The sequence below is a fragment of the Photinus pyralis genome, unplaced genomic scaffold, assembly GCF_008802855.1.
Source record: "Photinus pyralis isolate 1611_PpyrPB1 unplaced genomic scaffold, Ppyr1.3 Ppyr1.4_LG6, whole genome shotgun sequence".
Taxonomy (NCBI): Eukaryota; Metazoa; Arthropoda; class Insecta; order Coleoptera; family Lampyridae; genus Photinus; species Photinus pyralis.
The window spans coordinates 14,763,410-14,780,681 of record NW_022170663.1 but is presented as its reverse complement, the minus strand read 5'-3'; the positions used below and the strand labels follow the sequence as shown (position 1 = coordinate 14,780,681).

Here is a 17,272-nt window from a genome sequence, read left to right as displayed (position 1 = left end):
TTTGCACTAAATTGTTAAAATAAACAAAAGCACCAGCTAACTCAACATTTTGAAACCCCTACTTCGTAATGTTCCTTTGTCCGGAATTGAAAATCATTCTACTTATCCTTGAAATTACGGTTCTCTTACTTATCTCTAATTTAAAACACAATTTAAACTATTGGTTTCAGACAAGGTGAGAAACACAATACAAATATAAGTTGCAATGTCTGCATGGTCTCAATAAATTGCTACAATAAATTCTTAAAGAAATTAGTGCACTAGCTACTTAAAGATTTTGCAACCCCTAATGAGAAGCTTTCCTTTGTTAAGACACATTACCTTTACACATAGTACTGATTTCTTAGTTAATTAAAGATCTGGAAGTCTTTGCACTTATTTTTGCAGCTCCGACTTTCTTACTTATATCTTAGCTAAATGAGACGCAGGTTGACTTCGGGCACGGTAAGAATAGCTACCAGTACTTGCCAAGGGTACAACAGTATTTCGGCTAAAATTTGGTAAATCGCGGAACAATTATTGTAAAACGTATATGGGTCTGAATTGGAGTAGGGTCATAGTTAAAGTTGTTGTAAAAGTTGTACGTGATATAACGTGACTCGAAACTCAAAATGGCGGTCAGTAATTTTTCAAAAGCATGTAAGCGTAAAATTAGACGCGCGATAAAAGGTAGCATCCTTTTATCGCGCGTCTAATTTTACATTCGTCCAAATTTCATACCTCCTAATATCAGCGTCCTTTTGGCGCCTGTCCAAATGTGTCCGTAATGTCGAGACATCGTCACAATGTATGTGAATTACTATAACTGTAGCTAAACGAAAGTGGTTTAACATTTGAAGCTGTTTTTTGTTAACTGTAGACAAAAACGATTCCATATAGCACACATTTTGACATCAATACTGGCGAGCGCAATTTGCATGACAATAAAATATGGTTAATTCTCTCAAACGTACGACACACCGCTACATAGAACGTTCTTCTGACCTACAATAAATTTAGTACTAATTCGTAAAAGTGAAGTATAAAATAAATTTCGGCGGATTAAAACACCCCAGTTAAAAATATGGATTACGGGGGGTGGGCAATTTTCTCGTTCGAGTGCTTTATACTGTGCACTTACAAAGATATTGAATACCCAAACGTGGATTGTAACTAGAATTCTCGCCAAAATTTCTTTGTTTCGAGGTGAAAGATGAACGTGAAAAGTTCTATTTATCGTTTATCTTTAGAAGAGCTTATTAAAGAGTATAATCATATCGTAGGTATTGTCATCAGCCAATCAATCTTTTTCTGTGATGTCATGTGATCGAATGATTTTGGCTTAAAAATCTATATGACTGTGCCTCCTTTCATCTTTCATCAGTTTTAGGACATTTTACATGACAGGGTTTTTATAACATTTAAAAAACGGTATCCACAAAGTGCTTGCCAATCTTGCATCGAGTGCGTACAGCAAATTTTCCATTATCAGGTCTAGAATATTACAGTTAGATTTTTCGAAATTAACCTTGGATTTTTTGTTTTTATGTTTATAAGTTTTCAGGAAGTTTTATTCTATTATGCTGAGGCAAACGCTAAGGAAGGAACGCAAATTAGAACTTCTCGGAGCGTACAGTTCCCAAACAAAAGTTTTTGAAGCTTACGGTTGCAGTTCTTCTGTTACATGTACCATACAATCACCTTATCACCAATTCTGGAATTTCTCCTATTTGGGTTCCGGAAAATGAACAAGAAATGTTCGGACACGTCCATCCATATTGAAGGGTGTCCAAATTTAAAGCGATTCCAAACTCACATAATAATATGTATCACGTGACTCTTTGCGCAACTGAAATCTCGACCACGCCATGCCATGTGATGAAGGGTGTCCAAATTTTAACTGATTTTCACACTCCATCACATTGGGTGGCGTTGTCGAGATTTCAGTTGAGCAAAGAATCATGTGGTACATATTTCAGAATTTTATTCGATTTTTCCATCAAACATCAGACTATTAGCTCTGGTTTATATTTTATATCGCTTTGGTTCAATAGTATACGTAATCCACCTGTTATTTCGTGGATTAGCGTGGAATCATTTGCCTAGTTGGAGTAACCCGTACACTAATAAAAATACCAGTTGAATCTACTGGAGGGGAGCTCAAAACGTACACCTCTACTATCATAAACAATGTAGGCACTATACAGCGATGACAATGTAATGCTCGATCTGTCAAAAATGTCTCTAAACTGCAAACCAATATTTCGAACCATTCCATTAGGAGAGCCTGGTTTCTTTAGTTTAGATCAGATAAAAAAATTAAGTTTTCTTGACATTTTCCAAAAAAAGGGTTAGTTGTTTATATCACTAGAGAGAGAAAACAAGACGTTTTACAATAATGTGTCATATGACCTCTGTTGCTATTTAAACAAATTCAAGATGATGGCCGCCCTCAAAATTGGGGTAAGCAAGAAATTTCTTTTTTTCTCTACTAGCGCCTGATGACATGATTATTAACCTTTTTTCCACTTGTAAAGTAGGCTTTCTCGGCATTTGTTCAAAGTGGTTAATAATTTTTTATTATTAACTAGTAGTCAAAAATGAGAACTGTCACGCTGTCACTTTTAGAAAACACAACCCGAAATTTCGCTCAATAAACGTTTAGACAAGTTCTCTAAAATGAATAATTGCCACCATCCGCCATTTCCAGAGAAATTACATACCTAAAATTATCACATTTTGAAAAAATTCGAACGAAATTACTCTCTGAAAGTATTTCAATGACAGAACAAAATACGGCCTGTGTGACTTGTACTTCTACGCAATTGATTGACATGTTAAATTAACAAACAAAGAATTCTGTCCAACCGTTCACTTTCTTATCAATATAATATGTTAATTTAGAGGACTTCAAGTGCTAGTAGTGAAAAAAATTGTACATATACCACGGTAGAGAAATCTATTATTGCCTTCGCACCTTACACCCCTCGGCGCAAGCGCCTCGAGATGTAATCTTGGTGCTCAGGCAATAATACTGTACTTCTCTACCTTGATATATAATGTACTATTTCATCGCAGTCTATGACGCCTGAGGGCATAATGGATTGTCATTTCATTATACCCCCAAACGGCCTGTCAAATATATTGACGGAGTTACATTATGTAATAAAAAAGATGCTACTTGATTCGTATGAAGCACTTTAATGTTGGCCAAACAATAATCATTACACTTGTATATTGGAAATGCATTATTTGGAACGATGGAAATAAAATGTTGTATGCACCTCAGGCATTACTTGATATTTAAGCCTCGGGCGACTTACTTAAATGTTTACATAATCAGAAAGAAATAACTTGTTTCCTAATGATGTGTCGTATGATTCCAAGTTGCCATTAAAAAAAATTCAAGGTGGCGGCCGCCCTCAAAATTGGGTAATGAGGAAATTTCTTTTTTATTCCGAAACACGCACACAATGTCTCATTGAAGTCTTCCAAACTTGAAATCTATACCTGGAACTGTTTCAGCAGGAGAGCCTTGTCCCATTACATTCTAGCCACCCTGTATAGATTCGAAATGATTCCATTTCATTGAAAGCTGAGCGCCCCTACCGCTCTCCTGAAATCGGTATCGCCCCCGTTGGGAATCTATGCTCTAGCTCATAAATTATTAGTGGTGGGGAAGAGGAACATTTCTTTAAGGTGTTGCATGTAACTTCCGTTTAGGTTAACTGATTTTTACATAATGGGTCTTATTGGAATTTTTAGTAAACGTGATGAGTGGTACAGGGCGCGTTTTGACATTGACATAAACTTTGCAAGTTTTCTCGAAAATGTCAAATGAAGCGATACAATTATATATAAATAAGATGAAATGTGAAAATATCAGTGGAAACCGCATTTTGATACCTGTTTCCTAACCATATAATGGGAAAAATATGCACACTCACAAATTTAAATTACAGAGATCATCCAAGTTTCCTGACCACGTGTCCCTGCTTTTCATTCTTATCTAAATATTTTATCTTTGCCACATGATAAATTCCTGGTACATCCTCTTGTTTAAAATACACACACAGCTGGAATACGAAACAAAATATTAAACCAATTACCAAAGGAATGGTATTACTGAAATTAATTGCAAATCTCAATCAATGAGATAAAATAATTCAAATCATTTGCTTGGATCTGATCCTTATCAATAAATTAATACAAATAATTCTCATGGGTCGATTCCTTTAGGAAAAATTTAAATTACTGCAAACTGAACTAGTATTCCCAAACATAACCGACCGTTATTTTATTACAATTCAAAAAATTACGTTATCATCATGATGAATACCAATTTTGACGGAAGGAAAATTCCTATAATCGGCAAATCCAAACATATCAGCTTTAAAATTTGAGAAAGTAATACTTAGAGACAAAATGTCAGTTTCGGCTCAAGAACTAGAGCAAGAATCTCTCCTTTTTCTCCCGCCTCTTCCGCTATTTGAATCTGGCACGGTAGACTGAAACAAACCCTATTTTTTAGACGAAGCAATCGGAACCGAAACTTTTAATTTCAAAGAGAGCGTTTATCACCAGAGATATTTTTGTTCAAGTTTACTATGAAGCGGTACCTACTAATTACTATTTCGATTCTAAAGCGACCACATGTTACACTATCAATAACTAGTTATGTCCTTTAATAAAACATAACATTCACCAAGTAGTCTAAAATGTTGTGGAGATTAGATACCTACCTATTTCAATAGAAATTTATCACAATTATTAAGGTGTCATGGTTTCTGAAACATTGAAAGGTGTTTAAAATAAATCGGCTTGAAAACATGTTCTCTATTGAAAATATAAATATGTACAGCATAAGTTAATTCGTATTGCTAAATGTATATAATATGAATTTATTCGTAAATATAAAAAAATATACACACTTATGGGTAATTTCAAAAAGGTATCTCTATCTCTTTCCTACAATCATATATTCATTTAAAATACATTCACAATTTGTTTTTGACTAGATTACACAATTGGTTAATATTTGGCGTATAATGAAAACTGAATGCAAGTGTGGATATGTCACAAGTCAAAAACTCTAAGCTAGACTGTCGAAAAAATACTCAGTTACATCTCACGCGTTACCATTCGGAAATAGGGGATCTTTAGTGAACTGCCACTTAAATGCCGTAACACGTGTGGTGTCTTACAATTTTAACAACGTATAAAAATCCTAGAAAATAATAACAATTATTGAAACCAACCAGTCGCGATTTCGCTCATAAGTCAGGTACTCAATCCATAAACTCGGTGCACAAACAACTTGAAAAGCAGCAACCAAAAGTTTCGCCGTTCGAAATAAATCTATTTTTCGTCGAATGGTGTTTTAACAAAGTAAGTCGTCAGCGTTCCCTTCCCCTTTACGTACGTGGGACCACGACATTCACAGGAATATCCGGCGTTCGTAAGGATCTTGGCCGTATCCTCGCTTACTTGTATCCGTCCGATCACTCCGCAGGAATCCATCCTGGAAGCCACGTTAACGGTGTTGCTCCAAATGTCGTATTGGGGTTTCTGGGCACCAACCACTCCGGCGATCACGGGACCGTGATTTATACCTGACGAAACGAAAAATTATTACAAACATAAACCAGTGCTCTCAATTTCGCAGACCGAAGTTTTAGGTTTACGGTTGTGGGTTATAGACGTATTTTGTCGCGGCCCTCGCCTCGCGAATTTATGGGTTCGTTGGTCGTAACGAATTTTATTTATGGAGATTGGATCGATTACCTACATAGACGTCTTCTTTCCACGACGCGCTAAATCGTAAAACATCATACTTGAACGTAGGTGCTTTTCGAGTGTCTTAGTGAATAACTTCAGAACTCGAAACTTGAGCTCGAATTGATAAATTAAGTAACAGATGTAACTTTGAAAAGCGATGATTAATGCATGCCCCTGCTTTTTCGGATTAATTTCCTAAAACGAAGCTGGATATTAAAGAATCATTTAGCTATTCGCGTTAAATTCAATGGCATTGCTTTAATATTTGAGCGTAGTGCCAATTAATATAGCGTTGTACACAGCAAATTCATAAAATTGCTTCTTTAAGGGGGTAGAGAACACATAATACACAAAATTTAAATTAAAAGTCGAACTTTCTGCGTAATTTCGTGGATTCGGAAATGAATCCATATGGCACGAATTACTATAGAAAAACACAACACATAAGTAACGAAAGAGTTTCATAAATGTAGATTTTTAAATTTCCAGTGAAGCAATTTTGAATAGCATACATTTCTGTGTCTATTCGTAATATTTATTACCGTTTGTACTGAAAGGTAGGTATACATTTATGAAACTAGCAGTATTGATTGCGTCTTGAATCTTGTAGAAGCTCTGACAACATGGTATTTATGTAAAATTGAAATAATTCTTCTTCCAAGTAGCGTTTCCGGAATAAACTAGGTACCATACCAGATAAATTCCTCTCGAGAGAGAGTCACCTATATAGAATTGTCTTCACAATTTCACCTCGAAGGTGTTCTCTCCGAAACATTGGCACATTTCCCCAAGAAAAATTGTGTACTGGTAAATTTGACTGAAACATTTTTCCCGAGAATATTCGTCTTCTCAAGTTTTAGTTGTCGGCCCAGTGTATCTATCAAAACATTGGGACTACCATATTTTTTGCTTTTGCAAACCAACGATTACCATCGTTAATTTCAAGTGCATTGAAGAAAGAATGGGAGTAACAGTTTATTTCCGTAAGTACGTATTGGTTGTTTTTGTTTTACGGTCACTGGTATAATTAATTGAGATTCACTGGCATACCTAAACTGTATTTGCGCTCCAATTTCCTCTTTGCGGGCACCATTCTACTGTTAGCACGCCTGAGTTCGACACGTTAAGCAAACAGGGTAAAAGTAATGTAGTTCTAATTGCAATTTTTGTAGATCCCTAATTTTGTCTAATCCACCTTGTTAAATTACACATTTTTTTCAGGTTTTGCTGTGGAAGATGAACAGAACAATTGCCAGCCCGTGCTGTAATTTCTTTGTTTTACGAGTAGCCCTCTTATTTTGAGAGGTGTAACTTTGTAATTCACTAGTTGAGATGTAAGTTAGTTTTGTAGTCGAGTTCTATTGACTAAGTTCTGTATTTTCTTCTTATAGATTTCTTTCACATAGTTAATTGTATTGCCGCTCGAGGTCGTGCAGAGATTTCTTTATTTCTTCTCGGCGCACGCACTCCTTGTACGAAGCCGAGATTCTACCATTACTTGCAAGATGGTAGACGCCATTAGTAACTCTAGAATTTTGTCAGCTTGTTTGGGATTTAAGTTTAGTGAAGTTTTTCTCTTGTTATTTTGATTTTTATGCTTCGCTGACGCTATTTGCTGATATATTTTACAAGTTTAAGGCTTTTATTTGTTACTCAGTTGTAAACGTTGATTAACAAGACAAAACGCAAACGGGTAAACGTCATGTTTAAACGCTACTGACTTGTAAAACTGACAGCTGACCTGTAAAAATTTTATAAGTTAGTGATCTAGTAATTTCGTTGGCCAGAATTAATGCGAAGTCTCTGTTACATGGAAAACATGATATTTTAGACATTTCTTCGAGATGAATTTAAGAACTAATTATTTACGTTTACTATTGTTTACAAATGAGTAACAAATAAAATATTGTACATTATACGCCAGGTAATAGTTTTTACTGGCTACAGGAGATGACAGGCTCGCCAGTCAACTTCTCCTATCGCCAGTAAAAACTCACTTACCTGGCTAATAATGTAAAATACTATTACGGTATGTTAACAACAATTATGCATTTACCCTTGACCTTGAATAATCATTTTTTAGGTTTCTTATTAATAACTTCTGATTTACTCTTTTTTTCATTATCATGTACCGGATTGTGCTTTCACATCAATATTTTTCAGTGGGAACCGTCGAATTTTGGATATTCTTAATATTGCGCAAGAAAAATTCATTTGTGAAGGTCCACCCTTTCTGTTTCTCTTGTAGAACCTTGATAAGTGCTTCCTCCAATTCCCGGCCCTAGTCCTATATTTGGGCTCTCGGTATATTTTTTCCCATTTCTGTAATTAACTTCCAGAAATTTGTCTTCTTCTACTTCAAATTCTTTGTCTTTCATCTTTTCTCTTGACTTGTTTTTTTTTGCACCTTCATTTGTTCTCTCTTAACTCCATCTTTCCTACTTTTTTCATCACTGTTCTAATGTAGGTACTTTTCTCTTCGGGCTGGCCCAACACTGTTCTTGTTCCTATCATGAATTCTGCTTCCATTTATCTTTCGTTAACTATGATATAATCACCCACCCAGTTCCCCACGTATGTGTATTCTCTCCATTATCATCCTCCATGTTTCTGCTCATATTCGCTATTCTTTCAGTACGTTCTAATAACAATTCTCTTTTATCTCTTGTTTGCTTTTCCTCATCTCCCAATTCTGTTGTAAATCTAAATCGATATCTATATTTTTTCCTCCGCCCTTCTCTCCTTATTTTTCCTTCATTCCCTAGTCGATTTCTTTTTACTGCCCCTATTATACTACCTTTAGTTCTTCTGTCTTGGGCATCATTTTCTCCCAGTTCTTCTCTTCTAGCCATGTTTCCCCCAATCCCACAACACAACTTCGCATTCTCTTACAAGATGCAAGAAATGTTCGTAGCTTGTTACCCTCACACTCCAAAGCATAACATAACATAGCATAACATTCATGTCGTCTTCTTCTTTGACATTTTCTGTCTCCTCCCCATATTATCCATTGCCATCTCCTTCCCTCTTCACCCCTGTTCTATTACTTGTCCTCCAAAATTAGTGAAAAGCAAACTTGTCACTCGCCCCTACATAATTTGTCTCATCTCTTTTGCCGTAGTCTCTAGTCTTTACTTTTTTTTCTGACATTCCTCCGTTCTTCCTTCTCTGTTCCCAACTCCCACCAACATTAACGCAATTCACTCAACCTCAATTTATTGTGTTCTACATAGAGAAATAAAGGCACATGAGTGTAGGCGCGATTTTAGCTTTTTTTTAAAACGACCCGCATCAAAATTTCTCCCGGTAACGTATAACAAATATTAAAAGCGGTTTTCCCCTCTGTGGATAAACGAAGCATCCCTTACGTTTTTAACTAGTCGCGTAAAGAAATTTTCGCTGGCCAGAAAAACGTAGTTTCCCACTCGGTGGGGCTGCACGAAGAATTTCTAAACTTTCTTTCTCCGTGACGCGTCCCCACTTATTTCTTTTGCAAACCGACAGGTTTTTTCCAAGATACGTCTTTTTTTATCAAGTACAGGATGTAATTTACTGCAACTTTACTTATCATGAACCTGAGATAATTTAGCGACAGACTGCTGCATCAATTTAATCACGCCATTACAGAACAAAAGAAAAAATTCTATGGCACATCGTCCCACGAGAAAAAGTGCGCTTAGTTTATTTGGAAATTATCTACCCAAAGTAAATTTAGAATAACATCATTTTGAAAAATCCACTATTTCATAGAACTACCCTGTCTAACGCCTAGCTACCCCAACGAAATTCAATTCCGACCCCTTTAAAATTTAAAAAATCAACTCCATTAAAAACCTCCTCTTATACTTAGACCTAGAGCTAGTGGACTAGGTAGCGTACATGGTAACTATCGCTATCTTTGTTCGTTATGCTCTCAAACGCATATCTTTCACCCGCTCGCACTCGTTGGAATTTTCCACACCTTAATTTTCTTCATCTTCTAAGCCATCTGCCGCTCTTAAAGCTACACGTAATATCATCTACCATGATATACGTGAAATAGTGACAAAAAGAGGAATTTTTGAGGTATGACTTTACACGGTTCTCATGGTTTAGTTCAGGGAGTTGCATTACATTGAAGGGCGCCTGACGGCCCGAAAGCTACACTTTAAATTGTCTGCCATAGCGTATTTGAAAACTATGGGAAAAAATGCTATTTCTTTTGCGTGGTCCTTTTGTTTTAGTTGGTTCCCTTTTTTAGGTCACTTTTTTAGCGCCACCCCAAGTAATGCGATTCTGATTTTTTCACTAGCAGGCGCCATTTTGGAACGGGCGTTAATTAGTTCAAATGGGTAGGGATTATTCCGAGAGATGTTTTTGGAAGAGATTACGGGTCAAGCCGGGATATATCACGGTAGCTAAAGGCTGTAGTTTGGTTTAGTTTTGGGCTACAGGAACCTTTCCTGTACTGCTCAAAATATACTTTCTCGCGAAAGTACGCAATCTAAAATGACGTCGGTTAGCACGAAAAAAGTTCGTCTATGTGTCAAAGGTTTTTTGGTAGTTATGAAATTCATATCCGGTTTAGAATTTTGTCACATCGGGAACTTAGGGCGTTTTAATTTGACAGAATGGATGCCGCCCCGACACTAGAACACGCACGAGTTAAAAGCCACCCTGACGAAACATAATAAAAATTATCACATTTGATATGGCACTGGATATGTCCAGATTCAATTTCATAAAATTAGATTCGTAAATGTATCTTTAGATAACATCGTTTAGGAATTTGTATTGTGTTGTACGAAAATAGATTAATTCCACTACAACTTGTACCAATCATATCATCGATTATTGACTTACCAACTCGCAGTTTAAACCTTTGGAAGGAATCTCGATTAATTTGATCTAAACTTCCCATTAATGCTATTCCGTAGTCCACTAACGCCGTTATGATGTGCTCTTCTTTACGGGAAGCTTCCTTCGGTAACCGAAAACACACAAACTCATTAAAACTCAATTTTAAACCGAGCGATAAAGCGATTACCTTCGAGTTATCCAAAGAGGCATGTAGCGTTCAAACATTATTAGTTATTACAGAATTACTGTTAGAACAATATATCTTACCCCGTTCCCGTCTTCGTTCCCCGGATTCAGTCCGGATGCTATCATGTACGTACTCCCGATAGTTTTAATTTTCTCGATGCAGCTAAACTTGGGCTTCGAGAGCAGCTGAAAGACGCAGGTTACGGTGGATCTAATTTTCAACGCCCTTACCTTGTCAAATTCGCAAATGATCTCGTTCAACAGCCTTAAACACTCGAGGCCTTGTTTGTTAACGTCGTTTTCGTCGTAGAATTCTTTGAAGTTGGGAATTGATGCGAACATGACTGCTATGCAGGAATAACGTTCGTGATAGAGATCTTGGGTGTCACCTCGTGTTGCCAGATAATGATCTGCGACGTGAGCGGGTAAAATGTTTTCGAGCAGAATCTGTTGCGAAAATTTGCCTCAGAAGGGCTTTAATTAAGTCTGGTTTACCTTATTAATACCCCGCATCGTTTCAACCTCATCTTGCTCAACCATCAACTTTGACTTCCATAAATAATCTGTGCGCGATGTAAACTCTATTTGTCGATCCAGTATGTAAAATAAAGCCACAACCACGAACAGTACCAGTGATATTTGAAATTCAAAGGGCAGCAGGGGAAATCTACAATTTGAACGTTAGGGTTATCTACAACTGATTCGGGCTTAGGTACTTGTGGTCTTTGAGAGAGTCGTGGTAGTTGTGGAAGATACTCAGCTGGCTGTAGATGCAAATGTGAACAACGGCAGATATTAGCATCACAAGCAGTTTCAGCAGAAATTCCAACTTCAAAAACACCCAAATGCAAGTCAGCGACAACACTGAACTGTAAATGTACGTCTAAAACCCATCACTAAGTAAGAACGCTACGTTTTCCCTACCTACCGGTATAAATTTTGCAATGTAGCCAGACGTTTCGACCGTAGTGGTCCCATTTTCAATGTTGAGCATGACGGGAACTGGATCTTGATCGGGATCTACCTATATTATTGAATATTGACGTAACTCCCTCGTCATTTCACTCACATACCAAGGTCATAACGGCGCAGGCTGAGACGAGCACGCTCGTGATGAGAAAAATGGAGAGTCGCAGTCCCTTGTGGTTGGCAATTACTTGCCTTGGTGGCGCACATACGCCAAGCTCGTCCGGTGGTGTATCCGAGGGCGGCTCCTGCCTACAGCAGTGGTCCAACCATGATAAATATACGAATACTGCCAGTACGAGTATGGTAGGGCCTAAAGTTCCATACAAGACGATGTTTCTGAAAAAGTTAACGCACGATTGTACGGAAACCGATTGGATTTCAGTATTATGAACAGGTCAATTGTGATAAGCCTGCGGGGAATTAAAGGGAAGTTGTAATGGTTGATAGCTGCTCAGTTTATAACGCGTGAAAGGACACCTGCGTTACGGCGATTCAATCGATTCGTAATAATTTACGTTTGATTACATGACAGCTGAAGGGTAGCGCCATTATTCCTCAACTATATTTAGGCAGCGATTGGGAATTTCAAAATATATAGCGAAAACAATCGAGGTTGTAATTCACTTCAAGCTAAATTCATCACAAGAATATAAAGACAATGATGCTGAAATTTAGTAATCGTAAATTAGCAGTAAAATTGATTGATAAAAATAACAAGAAAAAAGAGTAACTATCGCATTTTCCATGCATAGATTTGTACCTTCCGAAAGGCTATATGGGCACAAGCCAGACAAGCCTTTTTATGGACAAACAGTTGACCGTGCATATTTAATTCATACTATATGCGATATGTTTGTCTTATCTGTGGTTAAAATTTCTACAAAATATGCCCGTAAATAAAAAAAAAGTTGGTATTACGCAGTGTGCTCGATTTATACGTAATGCGATGTGTTTTAATCGTAATTAAAAGTTAAAAGTTTTAACTGGCCAGCTGTCCGTAAAAAGTTTTAATTACTTTTTCAATAAACAATGCCACGTGCGAGATAAGCAATCCAGGTGGTTATCTGTTCGAGCGACGGTGTGGAATTTCGTGTGTCGCTGGTAAACAACGATGTGGAAATTATTAGTGGAAGTGGTTTTTAACGAAAATAGCAAGAATTAAGTATTAACGTGGCTGTTTGGGGTTATTTTGAAAGAGAGTGTCAAGTCTTTGACGCTAATTCGCACCGGTTGTCTAGCCGGATACGTGATTTTAAAAGAAGAAAAATGTAGTGGCCCTCATGTTAACAAAAAAGTAATGTGGAAAGAAGCTATAAAGTGCAAGAAGTTTTTACAGATGTAATTTAGAGTTTACAAAGTTGTGCTATCAAGAATGAAGAAATAATTGTTGTAATTCAAGAGAAGTCTTATTATCAGAGCAGTCATAAATTTAAGTGTTTTTTGTTTTCTACCCAATTTTGGCATATTAAAAGTAATTTTTCTTACAAGAATCTTCGCATATTCGTATTTTTTGAGAGCTCTTAAAATGGTTTTGAGAACGACCGTTTGCAAACGAGGTGTATTCTATTCCCAAGGCACCTTCAGCCTTAAATTTTTTTCTTCGTATTTTTTTATGATGTGTTAGAATAAATTTTATTAATTTTTTATTAATTTTACTAATTATGTGTACATTGTCGGAGGTAAAAATTTTTCATCTCTGGCAGAGATGGGACTTTCCTTAGATACGTTTCGAGCACTCTGCCTGTTACTCCGAATTAGGTTTTCCCTCGGGTTTTCCTGCAGTTTTCGCAAGGTAAATATCGGAGTAGTATAGAACAACTTTTGTTTTTCCCCATTTTCCAATTCTGTTGTAAATCTAAATCGGTATCTCTATTTTTCTCCTCCATCCTTCTCTCCTTATTTTTCCTTCATTCCCTAGTCGATTTCTTTTTACTGCACTTATTATACCACCTTTAGTTCTTCTGTATTTGGGCATCTTATTAATCATTTTCTCCCAGTTCTTCTCTTCTAGCCATGTTTCCTTCAATCCCACCCACAACTGCGCATTCTCTTACAAGATGCAAGAAACGTTCTTGGCTTGCTACCCTCACACTCCAAAGCATAACATTCATGTCTTTTTCTTTGAGATTTTCTGTCTCCTTTCCATATTATCCACTTCCATCTTCTTCCCTCTTCGCCCCTCTTCTATTACATGCTATCCAAAATTAGTGAAAAGCAATCTCGCCGCTACATAATTCCTCTCTTTTTTTCAATCTTCCTAGATTTGTTAAATGTAGGGCAATTTATCCCGTTATCAATTTTGCTGTGTTAAATCATTTATGTGACAATTCTAATTTAATTTATGGGCATTTTGATTACTTTTATAAAAGGTTGATATAATTTACTAGCGATAATGCACTCAATCGACAAAACATTGTGTATCTTCTTAGAAAATTGTTATCTAAGATCAATTCCGCGTAAAATTTTGATACCTACGTGACTATAGCGACGTTAACAAACGGAGTTCTATTTGGTTGTCATTAGGGAATGCAATCCCGCAGCAAAATCTCAATCCCGGTATTTGCGGGATCCCGCAAAACTTTAAATAAATTGGCAAATAAGCAATGCTGTACGGTTAACTTCTGTATTATAATAAATCGCTAATTATCACAATATTTAACAAAAAAAGTACCTTCAGCCTAACTTAGAACTCAAAAAAACCTCATCTCTAAAGCACAAAAAGGTGAACTTCTAAAGTGCCTTAAAAATCGTAGTACATTTTTAACGAAAAAGGTTTACACAATTATTATTTAAAAAATATATTCTCCGTTGTGCGTTTCATTAACAAAGTAAACAGTCTCCCCTTGGTCGACAAATTCCTCAGTCCCGCAAATCCCGCGGGATCCCGCTCCATTTATGTGCGGGATTAATCCCTCAAAAATTCTGCGGGATCCCGGTATTACATTCCCTAGTTGTCATGTTGCTACGTCCCATTAATTGGATAAAGTCCTTTTCGAATTTTGGAAGTAGGGAAGGGACGTTCAATACTGGAGTTGGCATAAGTGAATTTTGAGGTCGAGTTGCTGTTCGTTGAAAGCGTAAGACACGCATCCTGCCATAAGTTTAGTTTTATTCGGCAAGTGGAATTCATCACGTGGTAATCAGCAAGTCAGCCGAGTTCGAGTGAAAGTTGTTGTTGTTTCCGGACAGCCGCCGCTTTCGTCGGTCGTGCGTTTGGCCAGCCAGTTTAATTCGAATTGAGTAAAATTACGTTCCTGTGACCTGATCAGAAGTTAAAGAAGAATTTTTGAGATTTTAACAGAAAACTGTAAGTGGTTTTAAGATTTCATTATTTTGTTTAATTGTAATCGAAGGCTTATGCGAGGTGTGTAAAAGGACCTTGTTGTAGTCCATTTTTGATTGTTAGATTTTTATTATTAATTTATTTTGCGTGTTTAAATTAAATTTTGTTTGTGCGAATTCATGTAAATCGTGTGTCTATTTGAACCCTTTAACGATCCAGATAAATGTCCCATGCTTTATTATGGTTAATTTTGTTGATCGGTGCCGAAAGTTAATTTCAGATGTATGTAAGCAACCCTTTTGGAATTTAAGGCATTAATTAATTACATAATTAAGGAATTTCCTTAGAATTGTAGGTTTACTGTAGGGATAGAATTTTGCAGGAGAAGTTGTATGAAATTAGGGACATGAAAGGGGAAAATAATTTAATTGTGGATGTTTTACCAAGAAAGGGAATAGGGGAGGAGTTAGGAAAAGATTATGAGATTTTAGGTAACCAGATGAGGGAGAGATTATTTAGGAATTTAGGGTTTACGAGATTTAGATTTGCGATTGCGAGTAAAGGGAATGTGCGTTAGTAGGAGTAGTGAGTGTGTGTCTAATTTAATAATTTTTGTAATTTAGGAACGAAAAAACTATTTGATGCATGGGATTTTTATAAAAAGACCTTGGGCAAAATTAGATAAGGGGGGAGAAAAAGTAAAACGGGAATGGAAAAAGTTTAAGTAAAAGATAGGAGTTTTGTTTCTCAGGCATCTTTGGTGAAGGTTTGGTTTCGGGAAAAGTCTATAAGAGTCAGAAGACCCATGGAGAATTATTATAATGACCCCATATGGGCTCAATAAAGCTCCGAGACTCTCAAGGAAGTTTAAAAAGTTCACATTTATGTTGAAATTTCAAAAGATTGAAGAAGAATTATTTGGGATTTCGGAAAATTTAAATGGATGCATAGCATTTCAAAATCCAAATTGTTAAGGATCAATTATTTAGGATTTGAAATTTGAAATTCGGTGTTCATGTCTGGAGATTTGATACGCAAGATTTATGAATCGAACCTCCAAAAATTATTCTTGAAGGAATGTTGGATGAATATGGGGATGATCGCCCTTCTAAGTCAACTGACTAAGTCCGACTTTCGTAAAAATTGAACATCCGCCTTATAGTCCAGATTTAGCACCCAGTGGCTATTATTTGTTCCCAAATCTAAAGAGGGACAACATTTGGGGTCAATGGGTCCACGGTTATTTTGTGGAAAAACCAAGTGAATATTGTTATATACTGAATTGAAGATTGAAACGGTGTATTCAAAAGCAGGGGAACTAAATCTAGTTTTTTATTTTCATGCTTAATCCGGGAATATAAAAACAACCCGCGGACATTTTGCTCTCACAAATTCTACCTAATCTAATTAAGAAAAACAAGAAAAGTCTTAAGGTATTTGAAATAACTCCTAAATTCAATTATAAAGTTGCATAGTTAGTAACTTTAAAAAGGATTGTAATTAATCTTTACTGTGTCCACTTCGGCGGTAATGACATTCGCCAAGATACCCCAGTAGAATTTCGGTAAATATACGGTTTGTCAGTGACGACATGAAACTTTATCACCTTATAAAAGTTTCAATATATAACTTGATTAAAAGTGATTTACATAGAACGAGCCATAAAGGCGCGTCCAAATTAAGAGAATTGTAATTAAAAATGCAAATTTCCCTTAAAATTATTCAACAAGGTATAATTTCATATAACACTTGAGTGGGAAAATGTTGCAATAAAAACGTGTACGTGTAATTAACTTCGCAAGCAAAACGTAAATAATTGCCCGTGGTCCTTGATGCGCGCCAGCACCTCACAAACGGTGAGGGGTAATAGAATTAAGCATTAACCCCTCGCATAATTCTCATCACAATTTGCGCGTACCCACTTACTCGAGCATTTTCACTCACCTGGGTAGAAAGATTGTGGAAAGTTGCATTACGCACATCGCCAAGAAGACGATGGCCGAGCAGGTGATGTAGTAGCGAAATTCATTATCGGGTTTGCGGCGGTAATTGACTTCTTGCTTTTGATCACGAAACCACAGGAATGCGGGGTGGAGGTCTTCGGAATGCCACCACTTCCTAAAGCACACTGTCATTATCTAAACTTTGTCGATGTTAAATTTGGTTTAGCATTTTGTATTACTAACACACTTTTCCTTCGGGCGCCATCACAAACTTCAATAAAAGGTACACAACAGT

The 17,272-nt window shown here is 36.6% G+C and overlaps 1 protein-coding gene across 1 annotated transcript in view; it reads right to left on the bottom strand.

Annotated features, from left to right (window-relative positions):
• Positions 1 to 4,939: 4,939 nt before the first annotated feature.
• LOC116174497 (adenylate cyclase type 2-like) overlaps positions 4,940 to 17,272 on the bottom strand; it is a 71,786-nt gene continuing 59,453 nt past the window's right edge. Inside the window, exons 12-21 of the mRNA XM_031492431.1 lie at positions 16,979 to 17,152; positions 11,856 to 12,087; positions 11,711 to 11,806; positions 11,499 to 11,665; positions 11,278 to 11,449; positions 11,014 to 11,229; positions 10,864 to 10,968; positions 10,784 to 10,804; positions 10,600 to 10,717; positions 4,940 to 5,591 (exon numbers count right to left, since the gene is read on the bottom strand). Of these exons, the coding sequence (XP_031348291.1) occupies positions 5,338 to 5,591; positions 10,600 to 10,717; positions 10,784 to 10,804; positions 10,864 to 10,968; positions 11,014 to 11,229; positions 11,278 to 11,449; positions 11,499 to 11,665; positions 11,711 to 11,806; positions 11,856 to 12,087; positions 16,979 to 17,152 (1,555 nt within the window). The 3' untranslated portion in view covers positions 4,940 to 5,337. The remainder of the gene's footprint in view (positions 5,592 to 10,599; positions 10,718 to 10,783; positions 10,805 to 10,863; positions 10,969 to 11,013; positions 11,230 to 11,277; positions 11,450 to 11,498; positions 11,666 to 11,710; positions 11,807 to 11,855; positions 12,088 to 16,978; positions 17,153 to 17,272) is intronic.